General features: G+C 39.5%; 1 protein-coding gene across 3 annotated transcripts in view; it reads right to left on the bottom strand.

The window, feature by feature from the left end:
• nhsl1b (NHS-like 1b) overlaps positions 1 to 16,424 on the bottom strand; it is a 96,031-nt gene that overhangs the window by 50,548 nt on the left and 29,059 nt on the right. The window contains exon 1 of one of the 3 annotated variants that reach the window (XM_017423268.3): positions 6,926 to 8,250. The exons of the other annotated variants lie outside the window; for them this stretch is intronic. Within the exon in view, the coding sequence (XP_017278757.1) occupies positions 6,926 to 7,166 (241 nt within the window). The 5' untranslated portion in view covers positions 7,167 to 8,250. Of the gene's footprint in view, positions 1 to 6,925; positions 8,251 to 16,424 lie in introns of those variants that run through there. 3 annotated transcript variants of the gene reach the window in all.

Below are 16,424 nucleotides of genomic sequence, written 5' to 3' on the forward strand. Positions count from 1 at the left end.
AAAAAGTACATAAAAAAATAAATAACAGTGATAGATTAATGGCTTTTTTCCTCAAAACAACATTTACAGCCAAAAAAAAGAGAAATAAGTCAAGCTTTTCCACAGATTTAGTGATATAGAGGCTTTGTTACTGCCGGTTCACAGTTATATAGGTCATCTAAGGTCTTGAATAGAAGGTATCATCTACCCAACACCAACAATGCAGCCTTCTGACTCTCCTCCCCAGGTAGTTTTATAACCATTCACCCTTTAAACAGGTGACAAAAAACACCTCAACTGTTCCTCGGGGAGGTAAACAACCCAGAGGATCACGGGATGGGTGTGTGGGTCAAAGGCACAGGTGAGTTCACCGGCTCAAATGTGACGCTTCCTGTTACAGCTTCTAAAGCTGAAACGTCTCACTGTTCAAACTGAGGAGCCCTTTCAGATGAGAGGTCAAACATCTTTACAAACCAAAACGAGAGTCCAGTTGTTGTAGCATTTAGACGCTAAGAGACCGTAAACAACGCTTGTCACTGTAATAAAGAGCACATAATAAGCACGCTGGTTCACTTCAGCAACCATAAATCAGAGGAGCTGTGGTTTGTACACCGAGTTCAGATGGCAACCAGCCAGAAACATGACAAAGGAAGCGAATAGTGTTGCAATTATGATAAAGCCTGTATGAGCATATTAATCCCGATCCAATATGCCCTGCAGACTAAAGCTGATCTGCCTCCGTCTGATGTCAGCAATTAGAGGCCGACTGCTGTGCGTGTGTCGACGGGTGACAAACCTGAGCATGTGTGGCTGAACTGAGAACGCCACAAAAACAAGACCATAACTAAAAAAAAAAAACACACACACACAAACTCTTAAACAAACCCACCTGACCAGACGATAAAACACCAACTCATCAAACTGCCACTTTAACTGGAGACTGCTTCGCTAAAATCAGCTTTAATTTGAACCTTTTCCATAAAAACCATTTTGAGGTTGACCTAATCACCACTCTCACAAAAGAAAAGCAAAAGTGGAGATTTCTTTCACTGTTACACACCAACAACGTCGACTGATACTGATACTTTTTAAAATTCAATTTAGGAGGCCCTGCACTTCACATTAAATCTTTAACTGTGTGTGCGTTTGATAGAGAAATTTAACTTTGCCCAAACTCAGGGTTTATGATCTTATCACGCTGAAACACGTAATTAACTTAATTACATAATAGGGAAGAAATTATACCTATATTTAGGAGGATTTTTTACTTAAATGATCTCATTATATGGTAATAATGAGCAGTAAAACCCCCTGATGGAAACCACACAGCCAGATATCACACATTCTTTTCTGTTTATTCAGTTATTACAGGTCCACACTGTGAAGCTGCAGAAGCTCCAAGCTTCTGCTTTGGTTGGATTTTTTTTTTAACTAAATTCATTCCTTCACCTTCAAAAAGTGAGACAGTTCATTCATGAAAGGTGCTGTAATTTTTTAGGTTTAAATGTTAACAACTATCTTAAACTGGCATCCAATTATTTTGGATCTTTTCTCCCTCCTTTCATTTATTTTTCTCCTTTTTTTTTTAAATCTGTTTGGTGTCTGGTATCAAACCACTGCACTAAATGTTGAGAAACTAACTCAGATACTGACAGGAATTAATTTAATGTGTTGGGATGTCTAATTAAAGTTCAAAAATTATCATATTTTTTGTTTTTTAATTTGGCCGTAAACACTAAATCTTGACTTTGTTTCAGATGTGAGGTCTGATATTGGATGGATAAAACAGGCGTCATTTCTTCTGGTTATGGAGCGATATCCTCTCTAATGTACTGGAAACAATCAAAAACATTTGTCAATCTGCAAAAGAAACTTTTCATATTCAGCTAAAAACACAAACAAAGCTTGCATTATGCCAAAAGTCCCACATTAGACCCTTATCTGAAAGTATTTCACATCCGCTGCTGTACAAGCACACAGTGATATTACTGTGCACATTGTGCTCCCTGTCAGTCAAAAGATAAGCCTAAATGATAGACTCGTAAGTAAAATAAGCTTCTTAAAGCAGACAAATCTTCCACAACAAGAGCAGTCAGACGTGCAAGCAGAGAGAGGCTAAAATTTAGGAAATAAGCCCCCTATGTCCCCTAAGTTAAATACAGATTGATTAGTAAACCATCAGAGGAGGAGAAAAATCTGAATAATAGAAATAAAGCAGCCAGAACTCTAACAGAGGTGATGAGGAGGGTTTTAAGCCTCTTGGGCTGTGTTGAGACCATATCAGTTTATAGCATCTTATTAAAATAAACCATTTTTTGAAGCTTTTTCAGGCTAAAACCTTGGTTTGATACCAGTACAGTAAGTGATAACGGGATGCAAACTGCTGGATAAAATGGCTGACACAAGGAAACCATTTGTTTTAAAGGGAAGTGACAGCTGAAGCCATCTGCAGCATGATCTGAGCTCAGCTGATCGAGATATGGAAAACAAAGTCATGCAACTTACCTAAAGATCACCACATCATGGTCAGCACATGGGGAAAAAAAAGGAAGCGGTCATTAGAAACAGTTTTTATGAATATAAAATATATGTTTGATGTGAACGTATGTGTTAAGCAAGCAGTGTGTGTAAATGGACTAAACTGTGGGCCACAATCCCAGATTTCCATGTCTTTTTAATGAGGCCTCGCAGGTATTTCCATCTCTCCCCTCCAGCGAAATTATCTAAATCTGCTAATCTGGATTTAAAAAATGGTCTACATGGCAATAAGCATATTTCAGAGTGTGGAAAACGCATCCCTTAAGCCCAAAACACTTATGCAAGAGTTCGGCCTCAATTGAATCCTCTCAAATTCCAATAAGCGTCTCACACACACGATGTGGTCCAAACAGACTCTTTCATACAGCCGAAAATCATAAACGGCTTCCTAATGATATTTTATGATCTGAGACCCAATTCTGATTCAGGCTGCTACGGCGGTCCCGTGCCATGGTTCGGCAAATATTTGGGTCAATATCCTGTTGGCTTAAAAATAAAAAAACACAGCAACATTTTGTAGATACCAAAAACACGGCAAAGAGAAAACTCTACTAAACACCAGTAAGCCTTAAATCACCCAACTGTCATGTTAACATGAGCTGCGTTTGCCAGAAGCTAACATGTTAAGTCAGACTCGCTCATCTGTTGTGTTTTATCTACGATTAAATGTAATGTAAATGATAAACAACCTATAAGGAGCAGTTGAATCCAGTCAGATTCTGGCTGAGAAAAGCTTAGCTGCCTGCTGCTCAGGTTCCTAAGAAATGTGGCACAGCAAGAAAAAACTTCAATAAACTTCATGACAATAACTGCGATGAATCAATATTGGGAGAAGATTAAGATTAAATTAGTTCACTTCAAACTTTCTCTCTCTCTTATCAGAGCTGTAACCAAAAAAGGTAACAAATTTGTCATTTTGATTAAAACATTAATGATTTATGGAAAAACACCAATCAGACCAACGATTAAAGCTTATTGTAGGAAATTTCTGATTCACTCAGTTTTATATAATAAACCTAACATCTCTGAGTTTCTAAAGTAATCTGTGGGTTAGTTTTTCTTTTTTTTTTAAGACAGCACTTTGGTGTCCTAAAATATTCTGATTTCTTCTCATCAATTCAGCTTTATGTATACAGCACAGGGTTGATCAAAGGGCCATGCACAAAAATTAAACACAAAAACAGCCAGAAAGATTATATAAAGGCAGGAAAACATAAAAATCTGCTTCTGAAAAATGGTCAGAAACAATCATCAGCTTCTGAAATAATCATTATGTGGTTAGGTTCATACAATCTTTCTTCCCCTTTCATCAAAGTCTTGCTTCATAACAATAATTTCAAACGTTTGAACATTTTTTTTTACTTTTTATAATAAGAAAGAAAGCTTCATTACTTTAATGATACTTGTTCTAAGAAGGGAAACTTCTCAAAGAAAACATACTTATTCAAAACTTTTAAATTATGAGGCTAATTTGTATAATTTTCTTGATAATTTTCTATAATAATTGTAATTACAAGTAGAAAATGTGTATGAGTTTAACGGTAAATATCCCGTGACTTCAGAAGCAGCCAGCAGCCGGAGAAGAGGAGCTCCTCTCACACACAACAGGACGGTCCAACAGAACCACACCAGGACGCGCTCGGTCACAAACCCGTAACCTTGACAACTCAGGCAAAACCCCAAAGAGTCAAGATGGAGGCTGCGTCAAAATTGCAGGTTTTGGATCTCCAGGCACCAATTTCGGAGCTATATTTACTCGCAGGCAGCGTGCGTGGCTGCACACGTGTCTTATAATGAGTCCTGGTCGGACTCCAGTACTCCACTTGTTATTTATTTTTAGCGTTCAAAGTGGAGACCTACTCTTATGTTTGCGCTGCGTACATTAGCACCGTATAAATGTGTGCGCGCTCTGGTTGGAATACTTCTACACTGACCTGTCTGTGACTTCGTCTCTGGCCTAACATTAGCTATAAAAAGATACAGGCTGTGGAAAAGAAGAAGGGGGAAAAAAGATCTGAGCAAATAAAAACAGGACTATATATAACTGAACAAAAGAGCATAAGCCTAAGAGAAACAGAGGTGTAGCTGTAGTTGTTTTCTTTAACAGCTCACCTGAACATTAAGTTGTCTCTTGAAAACATGACAAGCAAACAGAAACAGACAGAACAGGCTGCATGTGGCAAAGTGGGATGACATTCTTATATAAGGCCGATCAAACAGTGATGTAACTTGGAGATTAATACAATAAGATAAAGATCTCAGACACAAATATGCAAAGCAGACACGCTCATCTCCTGAAATATCAGACGGGCATTTAAAATACTCCACTACAGTATTAAATGTTTCAAAGAGCATATGCAGTAGTTCATGAAAAAGGCAAAATATAAACGGGTCACAGTGTTGAACAAGCCTTTTGGTTTTACAAACCAACATTTTAAACAGGGCAGTGTTTGAACTTTGCCACTTCTCCCCTTCGACTTCAAGAAGAATTCCAGGCCTTCGAACGATTCAAGCTATGTGCATCTGCGAGCCGTTTTGGGAAGGGGGCAAGCTCAGACACAACAGGATGCTGCCGAACATCTGAAACGCGCGATAAACAACAACAGAAGCGACAGGCTTTGCATTCCTGCCAGGCATTGTGTGTTTACAGGGGAAACTACCTCGTAGCTTGTGAAAAAAAAAAAAAAAAACTGTCAAGGCAAACAACGTCAGCACTTTGAGCCGAGATAAAAGGTAAACAAAAACTGAAATAAAACTGAGCTGAGATAAAGGTAAACAAAAACAGAAACCACGGAGACTTGATGGAATATGACGATGAAAGGGGATAAACACTGAACTGGTGGTAAATAACAACACAAAGTGGGTGTGAAAGGTTTCTGATGCTCGAGTTAAAAAGTAGAAGCAGAAACACTGATCTGATCAAAAACAACAATAAAGAAGAGTTTAAAGTTTTTGCAGTTTTGAGAAAGACCGTATATTTCTCAGTTTCTATCAAGTTTTGTTCATCTCAGCTTTACCATGATGGTCCAAGTGAGTCGACTCATCAGTTCAACACTCCTGTTTTCTACACAAGTAGTTTGTGTGAACAAGTATTTTTTTTATTTTTTTTAGGAAATGCTAAAATTTTTGTGAATTGATTGATGTGAAGCATTTTAGGAGACAGTGACGACACCAGGTAAAAACAAGAACTGAAGCAACTGACTTATAAAATCTTCTTCTAATCAGCTGATCGTTTCGTATTAGCTGATGGCTAAAAATGAACCTTTCCTGATGGAGTAGATATGGACTCCAGCAGATGCCAGCTCACAGCCAAAACAGTGTTAAGATGCAGATGATTTAGCTAAAGCACTTAGAGGAGAAATGCACAAAACTACTTGTGTAATAACACAAGCGTTGTTTAAACTCCTGAAATCTGAAAGAAGCAGTCACTCCATCAGGATGTGAAACAGCTTCATTCCTCAGGTAACACGACTGCTATAACCTGAACAACACTCATCTAGACAAGAAAAAACATAGCTTCCTTTAGTAAATATTAAATTTGACACTTGATACAACAACAAGCCTGTAAGAAACATGGGAACAGCAAACAACTAATTTTGTTTTGCATAAAGATGTTTTTCTCTCTGGTTAAGAGCAGATTGTCAGTATAAATTAATCATGTCAAACTACCGATGTCCTTAAAGGTCAAAGGTGAGGAGGTGAGTGCCGCTGCAGTGGCGCGGGATCAATGTCAGTTTTTCATTTCAAGATAAACACTAGGCTAAAGTTACAACCATTGTGTCTACAGTCCTATAAAGGCACTGAACGAGTACACACACATGCATGTACCGAGACACACAACTAACGAGCTGATCAATAAGTGATGGCACTAATCTGAAACGCAACACCTGAAAAGCACTTTGAGAAGGATGAAAGCTCTTTTTACCTCAAACAAGATGTCCAAGTGTAAAGGAAAAAAAAAAAAAGGAAAAAGTGATAATTCAACAATTTTATCACTTGTGCTGACATCTCACCACAGAAACAGACCCTCTCACTGACACTGATTCTGTACCAGCCTGTGGCATCACTTTACATGCTTCGCCGTTCCATTGTTTACCCACGTACGCGCACAGAGTGGTCTTTCACCAACACGTGAAGTTCCTATCAGCTCCCACTTACTTCCTGTTGTGGAAGTGTGACTTGCAGAGATGAAGGAAAGAGGGCAATAAAAAGGCAAGGAAATGTTTTCCTTGTGCAAGCAAAAGTTATTCACTGGCTCCCTTTCTATAAATAAGAAAAAATATACATTTATATGAGCTCATAATGATGTGGTGTGTTCAAACATATGGATTAGTTTGGTGGGTGTGCATTATATATATCAAAGCTTATGGGAGAGACAGTATTCGTCTTCTTATTTCTCCACTCTCACCTATTTTGTGTTGAGGCCGGTAAACCCAGTTGTCAACGTCTTCGTCCTCGTCCCTGTGCGCCAAATGAAGACTGGTGCGCGAGCGGGAGTGCGTTTGGTGTCTGTGAGCCACGTGGAGCTCGTTCTGGCTGTGGAACATGCGCTTCGTCTGGTGGGAGAGGTTGAGCCAACTGAGAGCCCGATGCAGGCCCGCCGGCTTCTCCTTGTGGAAGGAAGCGGATCTCCTGTCTCCTCTCATCATCACCCAGGGAAACAAAAACCCAGTATGGAAGTGCGTCGGACAAAATAGTTTCTTTTAAACTTGCTTGAGTTTTACCGCGGTAAATTGATATTTAGACACAAATCCATTGGTTTATGTGCAGAGCTTATTCCAAATATTGCAGGTACACTATTCAAATCCATGTAAGTCCTGAAGTGCTTCAAATCAGATCATTTCCACGAGGAAATCAGCCGTAAGCTTCTTTGTCTCCTCTTTGGTTGCAGACTCCCACATCACGACTCTGACCCGGTCATTCACTCCTTCCAACTCCCCTCACATCATCTCCGTTTCATAACCAATAATGGCGTCTTTAAATCATTTCCTTCACGTTTGTTCCCTTCCATTTGGTTTTAAGACTCCAGGCATAATTTCCAAAACCCGAAAGAGTAATTAAGCACTCCAGTTGTTTGGAGAAACCACAGCCCCTCTCCACACACACTTGGGGTGGAGAGTGTTTTCCCGAATTACAACAAGATACTTTCCAGTCGCAGCAGATCAGCGGTTGTTATTTATGACCACGGGTGCTGTTGGGTGTCGTTCTCCCCCGTTGTTAGCTCACATCAGCTGAGCCTCGGCGTCAAAGCAGGCGAGGAGGTTAAGAGGTTTCAGCCGCCCCAAGTCTATTCCCAGCCAGATGAAGTTACTTGCACGCTCACACGCTTGGCAAAAACACACTCACATGTGAAGTCCTCCTGGCAAACAGAGATTCCTTTTGGCCAGTTTCTTCTATGCCCACTTGCCTGTCTCTTCTTGTCTTGTTGGCATCCGTGCAGGAGGGAAAAAAAGCAAAGCAAGCAGGCTGAGGTAGGTTTAAAGAAAAACTATAAGAGGGGGGAAAAAAATGCCCCAGGTGTTGCCAACCGCCTGGATCTGGATCTTTAATCTGCAGCACAAATAATAAAAGAATCAGGAAGGCCACACCTGCTGCACGCTCACGGCCGAGACACGCTCAACACCAAGTTGCTGAGGATTCCCTGAAACTCGCACCCCTTGGAGAGTCGTCCAGAGTGCAAGTGCATGACTCCGAGAGTTGGAAGTTGATGTTGTGACTACAGACTTAGGATTACACCCAACCCTAGAACGCACGGAGCTGAAATACGAGCCAGCCCATCCCTTCTTCCTTATTCCCTGCCTCTTTCTGCTTTGTTTTTTTTTTTTTTCTTCATTTGTCATCCCTGATCTCTGCTCCTCCCCTCCAGCCGCCCGACAGAATGCCAGCCACTCGTCACGCCCTCCTTTCTCACCTTCTTCACACCTTTTCCCACGAAAACCTCTGTTTACTATCCATGCTGCTCGGGTTATTTTCTTCTGTGGCTTCAGCTATTGGCTGCAATAATTTCAAGTTGGATTCCCTCTTTTAGACAAACTGAACCTTAAAAAAACATATTTAAAGGCAGAACATAGTAATTTAAGAAGAGGGTGATCAGTTAAACATTGACAAAATTCAGTGTATTATGAAAGGAAACAAAATGTAAAGTAGGGTTAGTAAAGTCTCCTAAAATGCACAATTTCATAGTATGCAGCCTAAGTAAGAACAAATGCACACAAAGTCCCTCAGCTGGGACCCAGTTTCTATAGTGAACTACACATTTTGTTCGGGAGCAGAAGTTTTCCCACCCAGGTGTAACTTCAGAACAGGCATGTGATCACAGAGGCGTGACAACAAACTGCCTGTGCACTCGTGCACAGCTTAAAAACACACAATCAGGACTTCTCACAGGCAAATACACCCTTAAATAAAAAAACAGACATTTATTTTGACAGCTATCCATATTCCTGTGATCCTTCAACTGATCTACATGTGGATCCATGACTTTACTGAAATCTGATTCCAGATTCGTGGCTGTGATAGGGTGTAAATCAACACGACTCCCTCTGCTCAGGTCCCCAACCTGCTTTATTTTCCCCCTTTATGAGTGGAAATGCAATAATACAGAACTTGTTTATACAATCAGACGCCTGCCAGGTTCTGCAGTTTCAGACGCCCTTGTAATACAAACAATCTGTATCTCACACTGTCTTATGAACACACACACACACACCCCTACACAGATACGGCAGTTTTAAAGACCTTTGTTCACAGTGATGAAACATGAGGCCAGTCCTTTAATATTTAACCAGTATTACTTTCTACTGAGCAGACAAAAGGATCAGTTAGACATAAAAAAAATAAGAAAAAGAGCTCAGGGCATGATGTTGGTGAGGAAATAATCTGATTCAGACTCGGAAGGAACCATACTGGGTCACTCAGTGATATTTATATAGTGCAAAGAGATCAAATGTTGCAGGTTTTTAGTTTTGAACCCCAAACCCTGAAGTGAACTGAGATGCTGACCCCCCCACACCTCTTATTTCATGAAACACCAATAATCAATATAAAAATCAATAATAATGACCTGGCCTGGTTTCTCCTGCTCAGAAGTAATCATTATTATTGTTTTTCATAGTTTAGATTTCAACTGATGGATGAGCCAGACTGAAACTATTTAATTAAAGGCAAAGCATTCCTTGAAAGAATGGATATTCATGCCAGAGTTTATAATTAAAATGTTGTGATTAATTATGTTGACTAATGAAGTTGTAACTATTTTGGTCAAATCTTGAAAACTTTAAGCGTGATCTCAGTCAGTACTACAATACGTCAGATCAGGTTTTAGCTCAATATTTGTAAAAGTTACTGACTTGTAGCCATTTTTGTGTTGGCTTATGTCGATTAGATCTGGCAGCCGTCTCGAATTGATTAACCCCAACAGTTAATCAGCTGTAGATGTATCCAATGACAACGTCTTCCCAGTGGTTCGTGAGACGTTTTGCTAACAGACAAACTGAGTTGATGCCAACAGTTAAAGCTAAAGTTTTACACAATGGGTGGAATTCAGCGTATGTGTTGTGACCGACTCTCACCAACAAATAAACCAAATTGAAGCACAATATTTGCAAAAATTGACTGAATTAAAGCCATTTTATGTGTTCTCTACGGTTGGCTGTGGTGGCCATCTTGAATCGGGGTGTCTCCAAAAGCTAATCAGCTGTAGACGTACATCCAGTTAGAACATCCTGCAGGTTTCAATAACATTCATTCAGAGGTTCATGGAATATTTTGGTAAAATACATAAAACAAACAAACGCACACAGAGATATGGGTAAATTATTGCACAGCCAACTGTGTGTGCTGTATAAGACCAGATGACAGAACATGTTTACTAGTTAAGTGAGTTCACAGTCATTTAAACTACATTTGCATCATTTCATCACTGAGGAGATGTTGAACATAACACACGCTCAGCTGTCATGTTACTGTAAGCCTGAACGTGGTTCTATACAGGTAGAAATGAGGCTGTTAGCAGTGAGCTGAGGTGACATTAAACACAAGAAAACCGATCAACGTGTCAGTTTGGGTCATCCCTCCAAAATGTGATTAAAAAAAAAAGAACAAAGTTAACGTGCAAGTGCAAACTGTAGATATAAATATGAGCAACTGGATAATTACTGCAAAATTACATCAAATCTAAGATAATTAAAGGATACTTAAACAAAGCAGATTTAAATGTGGCTGCCTAGAAGAGAAACATATAAAGTTAAAACAGGACACACCTTTAAAGTTGAAAACATTTCTCAGTCAAATTATGAAAAGAAAATTGAAATAAAACCATGGATACAGTTAAGGAGGTGGTAGTTTTAATTCCCTGATTATTTGGAGAACAAGAGAATCCTGTAATTTCACACAACCTGCCAAACAGACTAAATTATATATCCTGCTAAAATAAACACCACAAAGATCAAACGTATAAAGTTCGGTTGACACGCTTTACACTCCCGCATGACACGAAGGCGATCGCGTTGCAGGGAAACTCGATCCGACACGCCAACTGACACCATCGCACCCTGACCGGACACGGTCGCACAAAGTGTCAACTTGGACGATGGAGAAGAGTACCTGGGCGCCATGAGTCACAACAAGTGGCTCCGCCAGTCCACGTCCACGCCTCGTCTTATTCACACAAACGTCCCCCGCTGGAGCGCCTCTGCCAAGTTCCAAATCCTGGTAAACACAGTTTCCACAGTGTGTGTCTCACATCCAGGGAGCCAGTTAAACACAGGGGCTCAGCTACACCACAGAGGAAGCCTTTTATTTCCCTCCCCCCCTGAGAAGCCCCACATTTACAGGGACACTCACAGCAGACTCGGTGCTTGTGTCCAAGTGTCTGTTTTTGTCAAAAACCACACGTGGGAACAGATTCTTCCAAAAGCAGAATGTGACACCAGTTGTCTTTTTTGGGGAGGAAAACGATGTTTTGCTCGGTTGAGCTTTACTGCAGCCACACTCGGCACAGATTAAATAATAAAACAGGACATGTTTTAAATTGAAACGGGATGCAACACAAGTCAGCACTTGGCGTGCTCTGCGCTCTATAATGAGCAACGTCTTACCAGGGGGCAAGGAGGGGTCCTCTCCCTTACTTATAGGCAAATACGTTCTGAACTGCTTCCTTACAGAGACACGCTGGTCACATGCACAGACGTGTTCTCTATTATACGATGGAACATATGCAAAGCAAATGTTTTTAATTTTTAATTCATACTCATCCAGAGCTTGGGTTATATTGCAGACTATGTTTTTCTGTTGGTTCCACAGTTTAGGACAATCATACTCAAAATAAACCCACTTAACTGTAACAGTTTTTTTTATGATATTTCAATAAAAACATTTTTATATAGTATAACATCTGAATGACTATAACCAAATCTGTGTAAATAGAGTGAAAAGAATTAGAAAAAGTAAATGATAAAACACATTTTTGTGATAATATATGAGGAAATGATGATACTTATATACTGTTTATAGAGATAGAAGCTGAGCTGAAGTTTAAAGGAGTAAAATGAAAGCTAATCCAAACAGTTTTAAGGAGGTAGGACTAAAAAGGAGAAGCTGAGGTACTCGAGTGTTTGCTGCCGTCACCTTCTTGCTACAGTTTGACCTGCCTTCTGTGAATCTTTCCTCGGTTCACCCTGCCTCATTTGTCATATACATTCACTTTAGACTCAACTGGACAAGGTTTCAGTCTTAAAGGAAAAGTAACAAATGTGTAAGGTATTATTCTGTTCGAGGGGAATTCATTCAGTTTAATATTTGCAGTTATGTAACTTGGTCCCACTGCATTTGTTAAAAAAATCTTCACCTGATTGTCAAAAAAACCCCAGATGCATGTTCAACCTTGTACAGCGCCTTTATGTAAAGGGCTTCAATATAACAGATATTTTCTGCATATCAGTCAGACGGGACGAAGAGTTATCAGGTGAGTTACTGAGCAACTTAAGCCCTCCAGGGAAATGTGTGAAGCTTGTAGCGTAGTAACAACCCTCTGGTGGCAGACTGACAAAGTTTTCTCTGAGTAAACAATACTGCAAGTGAAGCAAAAGTCAGAATAAATTATTAATGAGGAAAAATAGCAGCTGTTGAAGTCGGTTTTTTCAGCTTTAAAAGTTTTGGTTTTGCAGTGTTTTTTACATGTTTGTAAGCCTGAAAACTTCAAACATTACTGTCTCATGTTTGGAATTATTAAAAAAAATGTTCTAATGTTTAACAATACACTAATGTTCAGAATAATCTATGTGTAATTACGGTTTCTCGCCACACGAGGGCGCCAGCAGACTAAAGTCTCTTTCCTCCTAAAGTTTTCCAAGCAGGTCACTTCAGTAGTTTGGGTAAATGGACCAGAAAATGAATGTGTGCTTGTGTTTATTCCTTTGTGCATGTCTAACACAAAACTATTCCATTCAGTCAATTACCAACAGCGTCCCACGGCCTGGAAGGAATCAAGTTTCTGAGTTTAGGGATGTTTGTTTGTGTGGAGATGCAATCTTCAACCAGTGATAATGCAGTCATTTCAAACATTCAAGGCCTATCTTTGGCCTCTGTGGAATAGTCATTTTAAAAACACACAAACACACACACACACACGGTCCTGCAGAGTCATTAGGCAGCAACCAAGCTGGAGAAACCTCACTCACCACCTGACCTGAAGACAGATCCTCTAATCCCTCTGGTCATGAGTTTCATTTTTCCTACATCCAGTGAAATCTGGCCAGTATTCTGCTCAAAGGTTAAATACACTAAACAGCAATGAATTATGGGTAAAAGGCTCTGGTAGATTACAAAGGGAATGCAATCATGTAAAGAAACGTACAACAAACTAAACTAAATGTGAGCATCATGAGAGGACGAAAGAAAAGTGTTTGATTTAAAAAAAGTAAAGATTAAATTGCATTGTTTAAACCACATCACCACCTCCAAAAATGTTTTTTTTCTAGCTGCAATTTTTTGTTGTTGTTGTTGACATAAACATGCAGGAGTGTGATGTTGTCACCAGCAAGTCCAAACCTGCCGCCGTTTTAGACAGAAATTTACTGACAAACTTGTTTCCGCTATTAGTAACAAAACATGGAAGTATTTCTCAATAATACAATACAGGAAAAAACTAAAAGTTACAGCACTTTGTTAAAGTCACTGCCAATAAATTATTACAAATTTATAGAAATGTTTAAATGAAAATGGAATTCTTTGAAGATTAAAGATCAGTCAGTGCTCAGAGTGTGTGTTGGGGATGATCATCAGCTACTACCACACCAAAAATCTTAGCTCAATAACTTAAAACACCATGAGTTATAACCATTTTTTTTGGTTTGATAGCTGTGGCAGCCATCTTGATTTGGGTTGACTCCCAAAATGAATCCGCTGTAGATGTACAATAAAAGACTGCTTTCTGAGTTTAATTAAAACCCACCCAGTGGTTCATCAGATATTTTGCTAACAGGCAAACAACCACACACACACCCAGAGACAATTACATGATGCCTTTAAGTGCAGGGGTAATAAATATGATTTCACCTGAAAGCACCGTCTGTGCATGTGCCACTTCATTATCAAACTTTAGTAAACACTCACGTTTAGCCAGGAGCAACTTTTTTAGGCGCCTTTCTTGTGTGTGTACGTCTGAGTGTGTTTGTGTCGTGAGTGAATGCAGATGACTCCCAAAACACAAAGAAGAAAGCAGGTACTGACCTTTAACCTCTAACCCCTGACCCCTAAGCAGCAGCTGAATCATAGCTGAAGCTTAAAAAAAAAAAAAAGGTGCTCGCAGCGTTTAACATGTGTGCATCAAACTAGAGCCTTTCTGCCTTTGAGACAAACGACAATGAGCACAAACTGAGCCACGTGCGTGAAACAACCACGTCCAACAAAAAAAAGTCTGATCACATGTGCAAGATTCAGACATTATACTTCCTGTGTCCATGCTGTAGGTAAGATACCAATTACTCTATTTTACACTAAATACTCTGGACAGAGACGAATCACAAAGAGACAAAGAGAGGAGAAGACAGTAGGGAGGTAATCCCACGGCTTAAAAACAACAGAAGTTTGAGAAAGGAGTGGCACTGTGGCTTTTAAGACGAGTGAACTCCGGTAATCCGAGAACACCCAGCAGGGCCGCGTCCAGCGGTTCGAGCAGAGACAGGGTGCGGACGGCTGAGCATTCCTGATCAGTCATGCCTGAGCGGAGGGGCCCGTCCTGCGGACCCGAGGCCACATGTGGTTTGCATACGCTCTGCACCTGAACACATGTATGTGTAGAACTCAGGTGCGCTTGCTACGACAGGAAGTAGAAGGGGAAACAAGCAGGAGACATGCAAACAAATGTACGTCCTCGTGCTTTAAATGTTTCACCGTAGGTAACTCAATGCAAAATACATGAAGTACAACAGCAACATCTGAAGTATTTCGTGACATGACTCATGGTGAGGCCCAGTCTGTCTGTCCCAAAGGTGTTCCCATTTGTACCTGAGAACCATCAGAAAGCGTGTTTGTCATGATTACAGTGCGTGGCTTGCGTAATTCTGACGAGTGGTCGGACCGGTTTAAAATCCAGCAGGTACTGTGCTCTCAGTGGAAGGAACATGAATGAGAGTGCTGACGACACTTTGACAACAGCTGTTTGAGAAAAACAACAAATCATGAAAACAGCACGTTCAGTTTTGTACAATATGTTCATACATGAACTAAAACTTTAGATTCACTTTCAGATGATACTTAAAGTGTATCTGAATGTGTATTTGTTGTTATGTCAAAATATATATATGCAGCAGGTTCAAAATACTTAAATATTGGGAAAAAAATATAATCAAAAGATACAAAACTCCTTTACCTTCATAGTGTTTCAGAAACGATTGTGGCAACGAAGGTGAAAACAGTTTCTTTGGTTTTATTTAGGGATATATTCATTTGACTTTTTGATTTTGTAGGAAAAAAAAAAACAGATTTGACAGAACAAGATTTCATTTCACTGATTTTTTTTTTTTAAAAACTGCTCAAAAAAATGTCTAAGAAACCGTTGCAACTGCTGGAACTTGTAAAATGAATACTTGAATGAGTCTAAATCCGAAAAATGACTCAGCGTTTAAAAGAGAGCGCTTGCAGTCTTTAATAAGTTGTTGCTTCTGGCTGACTGACAGCAAACATGGCCACAACAAGAACTACCGTCTGCTGAAAGGGTTAGATAAAAGCCCTCGAGAAATTAACTCAATACCACGCGTGGAGTAAAATGATCAATCATGTGTTGGGAAGAAAGCATGGAGCCCAAAGAGGAGGTCAAAACTAAAAATAATAAGTCTTAAAAATAGAAAATGCACAACGAAACAAATAGAAATGAATGGGCGGAAACGGGAAGCTAAAAGAAACAGATTTTCCATTCAAAACACCAAATATAAACTACCAATAACAATTAAACTATGGTTAAAGTGGTCAAACGTGGGGATTTTAGTGACAAATCATGAATCTGCTGGGCAAGAAGGCCAAACATGCAGGGATGACTATCTGAAGAAATAAAAACATTTTTATGGATTACATAGGATGATCATTACCTGAACAGGTAACGTCAGCCTTAAATTTAGGACACTTCTCTCATTTCATAAAGCAGAAATAATGCTAAAGCCTTCTTCAAGTAAAAGACATCGAAAGCTTTGAAATGGCTCCAACAAGTAAATCAAGAAAGCTGTAACCAGGTTTGTTTTATTAGAATTTTAAAAAATTAAAGTTGTCATAAAAGCTTAGAAAGTGGCACAAAATTACCAGTAGTGACCATTTTTGGTTAATAATTTAGACTTTTTAACTTTACTCTTTGTTATTCACAATAACTGTTTTTGAATTTTTAACGCTAAATGAATGAAACAGATTAGTAGTAT

The sequence above is a fragment of the Kryptolebias marmoratus genome, linkage group LG19, assembly GCF_001649575.2.
Source record: "Kryptolebias marmoratus isolate JLee-2015 linkage group LG19, ASM164957v2, whole genome shotgun sequence".
Classification (NCBI taxonomy): domain Eukaryota; kingdom Metazoa; phylum Chordata; class Actinopteri; order Cyprinodontiformes; family Rivulidae; genus Kryptolebias; species Kryptolebias marmoratus.